The sequence below is a fragment of the Cyprinus carpio genome, chromosome B22 (genome assembly GCF_018340385.1).
Source record: "Cyprinus carpio isolate SPL01 chromosome B22, ASM1834038v1, whole genome shotgun sequence".
In the NCBI taxonomy this organism is placed as follows: Eukaryota; Metazoa; Chordata; class Actinopteri; order Cypriniformes; family Cyprinidae; genus Cyprinus; species Cyprinus carpio.
In genome coordinates this window covers 24,975,767-24,982,952 of record NC_056618.1, presented here as the reverse complement: position 1 = coordinate 24,982,952, position 7,186 = coordinate 24,975,767, and the positions used below count along the sequence as shown (strand labels likewise).

At 38.4% G+C, this 7,186-nt stretch overlaps 1 protein-coding gene across 1 annotated transcript; it reads left to right on the top strand.

Annotated features, from left to right (window-relative positions):
- Positions 1 to 1,126: 1,126 nt before the first annotated feature.
- lingo3a (leucine rich repeat and Ig domain containing 3a) lies at positions 1,127 to 3,836 on the top strand. Its single transcript, XM_042749405.1, has one exon. The coding sequence runs from the start codon at positions 1,128 to 1,130 to the stop codon at positions 2,943 to 2,945; it is 1,818 nt and encodes a 605-aa protein (XP_042605339.1). The 5' UTR covers position 1,127; the 3' UTR covers positions 2,946 to 3,836.
- Positions 3,837 to 7,186: the final 3,350 nt, after the last annotated feature.

Sequence of the window (7,186 nt, the reverse complement as noted above, 5' to 3'; positions counted from 1 at the left end):
CCATTAAGGGGGTAATATCTTTTGAAATGTATGTGTAACTATGCACAGTTTGGAGTTATTTCACATCTGCATGGACATATATATTCATATGAGAACACTTTCCTGAAGACAATTAAATTTAATGAGCAGTTGAAATACTGTATGCTTTGTTGACATCTCATGAGGGCGAGAGACAGGGGTGGAAAGAAAACTGGCAGGGTATTAATCATTGCCTATTATTAGTATTCATGATTTTCTGACATAATGACCTATGACACAAGCTTTGAAACCTGAGTCATAGTCAGGTGTAGTTTTCTATTCACCTCACGCTGTTGATTGTCTTATAGTGATCCTGTGCACTCTGTTTGTTGTTTGAAGTAGTGGTCTGTGCTGATTGGACAGCTTCATAGTGTCAACTGATATGGGCTTGAACCAGGGGCTGGTCATGCGTTTGGGTTACCAGAGGTGATGGGGGAGGGAGAAGAAGGGTTGTGCGGGGGGTACATTTGACATGTCACTTTTCAATAACAACCTGTTACTCTGGGATTGGACTATTAAACTTCTGTTCCATAGTTAAGTCTCACTATGTTTAACTGTAGCACCAGGGTGGGTCTGAATATTAATGTAAAAATGCACTGACTGGGATGTCTTCCATTGCACATTTGTAAAGACGATGTTAACATTAATGTATATTTTATCTAAGGTTTTTTTTTCAGTCTTTTGATAAAATGCTAACTAACATAAATCAACCATGATCTTAAATAATTTTTGCCTAGCTCAAAGCTCGATACAGTTAATTTATTCCTTGGCTTATAAAGATAAAGAAATCAAGATCTTAAAGAGGGCATTACGTCATCTGAGATTTCAGCCTGTTCATGTGTAAAGTGTTTATGACATATTAAAGGGATAGTTCACCCCAAAATGAAAATACTGTCATTAATTACTCTACCTCATGTCATTCCAAACCTGTAAGACCTTTGTTCATTTTTGGGTCATTTTTCGTTTAATGAATTCCAAGAGCTCTCTGACCCTCCCATAGACAGCAAGGATAAGTTGTGGTTGTTGTTTTAGTTTTTTTGTGTTTGTGTTTTTTTTTTTATTTAGTTTTTTTGTGTGTTTGTTTGTTTTTTTTTATGTGTGTAAGGGGCATGGCGGGTTGTCCAAGCCTGAGCTTACCAGGGCTGTTTGTGCTCCTAATCGCTGCATCCCTAACACATGGCCAAACCTGCCCACAGCGCTGTGACTGTATCCCTCATCAGAGAGCCGTGATGTGCCAGAACAAGCGTATTGGCTCTATTCCTGGAGGCATCCCTACTGACACACGGCTGCTGGATCTGAGCTGCAACAGTTTGCGCTGGGTGGAATACAATGACTTGGCGACTCTGTCGAGACTTGAGGAGCTAGACTTGAGCGAGAATCTCATCAGTGTGTTGGAGCCTAATGCTTTCTCCAGCTTGCTTAACCTGAGAGTGTTGCGTCTGCGAGCCAACCAGCTTAAACTCGTGCCCATGGGTGCCTTTTCACGTCTCAGCAACCTCACCACTCTGGACCTAAGTGGGAATAAACTGGTCATCCTGTTAGACTTCACCTTCCAGGACTTGAAGAACCTCCGCAATTTGGAGGTCGGTGATAATGACCTGGTGTACATTTCAAACAAGGCTTTCATAGGATTGGTGGGGCTCCGGGAGCTTACCATTGAGAGGTGCAATCTGACCTCTATAACTGGACAGTCTCTTTCCTACCTTCGCAGCTTGGTGACCCTTCGATTACGCTACCTCAGTATCGCTTCATTGGAAGAGCAGAACTTCCGCAAACTTGGTGGACTGCGGGGTCTTGAGATTGACCACTGGCCGTTCCTTGAGTACATCTCTCCTCATAGCTTCCAAGGTCTCAACCTTTCTTGGCTCTCGATTACCAACACCAACATTTCCACCGTGCCTACGGGTGCTCTTCGCAACCTAATTCACTTGGCTAGCCTCAATCTGTCTTACAACCCCATTTCAGTTCTCGAGTCCTGGGCCTTGCGGGATCTTGTCCGCTTGAAGGAACTGCACCTAGTTGGTACAAACCTGATATTAGTACAACCGTACGGTCTTGGAGGCCTGCAACAGATACGATTGCTCAACTTGTCAAACAATGGATTAGTGACCCTGGAGGAAGGATCCTTCCACTCGGTCAACACGCTGGAGACGTTGTGTGTAGATGGAAACCCTTTGTCCTGTGATTGCCGCCTACTGTGGATCCTGCAGCGCCGGAAGACCCTCAACTTTGACAAAAAGTCACCTGTTTGCGCCACACCCATGGAACTGCGAGGAAAAGCACTCAGTACCTTCTCGGACTCTGCACTCTTTGACCATTTCATCTGTCAGCGGCCTAAAATTCGCAACCGCAAACTGCAGCAGCTGACAGCACGTGAAGGCCAGGTGGTGTCATTTGTATGTCGAGCGGAAGGAGACCCAACTCCGGTCATCTTTTGGATTTCACCTCAGCGCCGACGTATCACCACCAAAAGTACTGGGCGAGTGATTGTCCTACCTGAAGGTACTCTGGAGATCCGTTATGCCCAGGTAACAGACAGCGGGACTTATATCTGCATTGCAAGCAATGCTGGTGGCAACGATACCTACTTTGCCACCCTAACAGTCAGTGGATTGCCATTGGATGGTGCTTTGGCAGCCAATCGCACCTATTATGTGGGTGATCTTAATGACACGAATTTAAACGACACACGTGTCTTCCTAAAATTCACATTGGACCTCAAGACCATCCTGGTGTCCACAGCAATGGGCTGCATCATGTTTTTGGGTGTTGTGCTTTTCTGTTTCATTCTCTTGTTTGTGTGGAGTCGAGGGCGAGGTCAGCATAAGAATAATTTCTCAGTTGAGTATTCATTCAGAAAGGTAGATGGTCCCGCTGCCAGCGGGGGTCAAGGAGGGGCACGAAAGTTCAACATGAAGATGATATAAAATGGGCATACTGTCAGTTTAAAGGAGTTAAACGCACATTATTGTTATTTCAAACTGAAATACATTTCTAATACCAGTCCTGCATATGACTATGGGTTTGGATTTTAAGACACAGAGGGTTTTAATGGGAGCAATGAATAATGTATTTGCTGAGGGGTGCTTTCCATCAGCAGCTATTTATAATCTAACCTTACTTTTGGTGTCTTGGGATATTTTACATATTTATTAAGACATTTATGATGAATTACATACTTCCAGCTGGCATTAGGTACCCGTTTTAAACTTTCTCATGTGAGAAGGCCAAGCTTGTAGGGATATATAATGACCATTAAAAATACTCCCATGCAATTTCCTACAGAACATGTCATTCTAAAATGAAAGTTTAATTATGCTCTTAATATTATAGAGGTTGTTGTGAGAAAAGTCCCGAATGATGTAGATTATAATTATTTAAAGAGTTGCTTTCTGCTTGCCAAGAAATTGCCAATGCCCTCAAAAGTTAAAAAATTGTACATTATTACATTTTGCAAGGCAATTTAATTTATATGCTCAATAGTTTGTAGGCAATAAAGCGGGCATACACTTCACACTGCCAATTTAACAAGGATTTGTTGTTGGATTAGCCCCAAATCTAAGCCTGTGAACCACTTTGTTGGAAACAGGAGATGCTAGAAGACTGTTTAAAAAGTTAAAACTGTTTAATTATTTCTTACTTAAAAAGTTAGTTGATATAGTTTGCTATGGATAATAAGGCTACCGAGTGCTTCTATATTACACTGCCACCTACTTCTGAGTCATGCCTGCATAAAGTTACACACACACACACACACACACACACACACACACACACACACACACACACACACACACACACACACACACACACACACACACACACACACACAAAGGTACTAAAGTAACAGTTTAAAAGCACATTGTCTTTATAAAAACATTATATATTTATCAGCTAAATACCAATAGCCTCAGTATCTAGACTGAGTTTAAGACATTTTGTATTTTATTGTATATATGGCTGTTTTGTGTGTTCATTTTGGTGCCCTGTTTTCATGTTAAGTAAATTAATGTGAAATACTTTTATTCAATATAAAATGTTCTTAATTAATGAAAGATAATGTGTGAAAACTCTTAAAGAGTTACTGCTTTAAAAAACTTTCAAAGCATTTTATTACAGGTGACTTTCAGCTGTTGTATGTTTTTACGCCTCTTCTGTGTAAGTGTAAGTGTGTTTAAAAGGGAATGTCAGTCTCGTACCTTATTTTATGTTAATTTGCATGAGTATACAGTCAAAGATAGCTTTTTGTGCACAGGCCACTGATCCCTTGATCCATCCAAGAGTTCTTATGCTTGCATTGTCTGTTTATAAATAGCATTTATGATGAGTTAGACCTTGCTCAAGTGCTGCCGCTTAAAATGAAACAGGAAGGCACTTTACAAAGCTGTTCTGCTGCCCCCTAATGTTAAAATACGACAGTTTAAAGAGCACAGGGTATCAGTCACAACCTTTCTGCCTTCTACCAGTCAATCTCTAAAAATGTAAATTAATTAGATTATGAGCTGTTTTGTTTGAACAGATCAATAGCGCCCTGTACTGTCTTATTTTAAGCAGTATTGTATGTACACTGCAAACTGCCAGGATTTGTCAATACTGTAAAACTGATTAAAAGAAGCTTTTTGATATTTTTGTAAAAGTCATTTTACAGTTTTATTTAATATAAATTAAATAAATGGGGATCCACAACATTTTTATGTTCTAGATAGTTTTATTCATAAATATGTTAAGAATATTGTTCTTATATTGTACCATTGAAAAAAAAAATGTTGTTTTTAAAAGCATGTATCTAAGTCCCTGTGTTGGAATTTCTTCTTTTTCTGATTTTTGTGTCATCATAAAGTAATATTATATATGATTGTTTTTGACTGATGATTTATGTAATGCAATGCATATACTGTATAACCTTCAATGGTTCTCAACTTTTTTTATTTTTATTTTTGCAAATGCCAAGATGATGTTCAAAATAAACATTTCACAGCATTTTTTTTTTTTTTTTTTTTTTTGAAAAACTGACCTGTTTATTTTTTATTTTTAAAACCAGAACAGTAAAACCCAATCAGAGGAGAACAGAAGGCGAATAATGTCAGATGAACATTCATCTTCAGGTTTACATAGGTACCAACCAACTTACAAACACCAGCCCTGATTCTAAAAACAGTTTTGACTATTTTTTCCTAAAAAGTTTCAATATAGACAACTGCTTGTCAGCATACTTCGGTTTGTTCCCAAAAACTTTAATTGAAATGACAGCTGATAAACTGTTGGCCATGAGCATCTGGTACAGTCATGTGTGCACAAGAAAATGTCAATTATTTTCTTGTCATGACATTTTTCCACTCATAACATCTGCTTTATAAAACAAAACAAAGTTGTGTTTCCTGCAGGATGTAAAAAGCACAGACATGAAGGCAAATAATGGTGACGAATATAATATATTTAATCAAATGACCTTTTGACCTTGCCTCTAAATGAACAATATCATAGGTAAGTACAGTATTTTCATACAACAACCCTCTTATTTTCATTAAAACAAAAAGAAAATAAGTGTAATCGTAACAAAAAATATGGGAGTGGTTTTGATGTCTTGATGATGTTACAGATCTAGTTGCCTGTGGCCAGGTATTTTGTTCCAAACAGTCTATGAATAAACTGAAAAAGAGAAGTGTCGTGTTTCACTTTCACACCAAAGAAGCACGATCTCTATCAATGCAATATTAATATGCATTAACCAATTATAGAGATTAGCACTCTGTACAAACCAGATAATGATCTGTGCAGGTATTGTGTTTACAAAGTCTTTTCCATTGGGTGTCCATTTTTAATATGCACTGCACATTGTTGTTGTGTGATTGATGGATTTGTGATGGAAGTACTGAATCACTGTTACGCCTACAAATTGTCTAGTAGTGTTGCTGTCTGGAATATCCATCCTTTTCACTCATCATTGCGCTTTTGCTAACCTATGATATCACTTCACAGAGCCTGTGCATATGACAAGCAATGACTCAAACTGAAAAAAAAAAGTGTGATTGATGAATCAAGGTTGTCATTAAGGAAGGATGTTTAAGAATGTGGCGTATATTTTTTTAAGCAATCATTTCTTCTGTTAGAGCTGGCATTGCTAGGCTAAGTTTCTTTAAATCAGTCTGGATAAAATATAACAATGCCACTGTTTATATCTTTGATGAATGACATAAAACTGTTTATATTTTGGTGAATGACAGAATAGAGACTGTGTTGAAGAATGCAGCGTAACTTCTGTTAGTTTAACATAGCTAGGATAAGTTTCTTTAAACTAGTCTGTTTATAGGCTACAATATGACGTGTATATCTTTGATGAATGATAGGAAAGAGTGATAAAGACTAAAATGTGGGTTTTTAATATGTGAAAAGAAAAGGTGCTAAGAGACTATTAGCATTGCTATTGGTTGCACAGGATATATATATAGCTTAGCAAAATATTTAACCAGTCAGAATCCAAACTTATAAAGCTGTGTCATGTAATTTGTTACGATTAGCATGATTAGCAAGTCTGTTAGCTTGTAGCTTCTGCTAACACCAGAAGATCATATTGGCTCAAAGAACTGGCTAAAATAGATTTTCAAAAATGATAAACACAAGAAAACAACTAGATCTTGTGCTAGAGGATGTGGTTTACAGATGTAAAAGACAAAGACAATATACTTTTAACTTCCTATTTCTTTGTTGTACTTCTCACCCTTCGTCTCTCAGGTAGTTACAGCAGGAAAAAGAAGAAATGAACAACTTTTAACACTAAAGCCAGAGCCAAATGTATGCTAATCCAGTTTTCAACAACAAGAATGCTAAAAGCAACTTTGATTAAGGAAGCATTTTCATAGTTATGCAAGCTTTTTTTGAGTTAGGCTTGTTATGCAAGTCACTGAATCACTCGCTTGCCTTTAGTGGTAACTAGCAGATTGTTGCTTGGTCTCCTTACTTTGTGCATTGTGTTTGTGGTGTATCATCGCGATTGATCATGAACGGTGACTAATGAGTGCTGAGAAACCCCCACTCCACCTTTCCCACCCCTACATGCCACAGAAACTTTGTTTGCAGCCCCCTTTCACACTTACAAACCACAACAGCCCCGTGGAATCCTTCAACCGGTCACCAGAAGCAAGCAGAACAACTCACACACTTCCAGTCT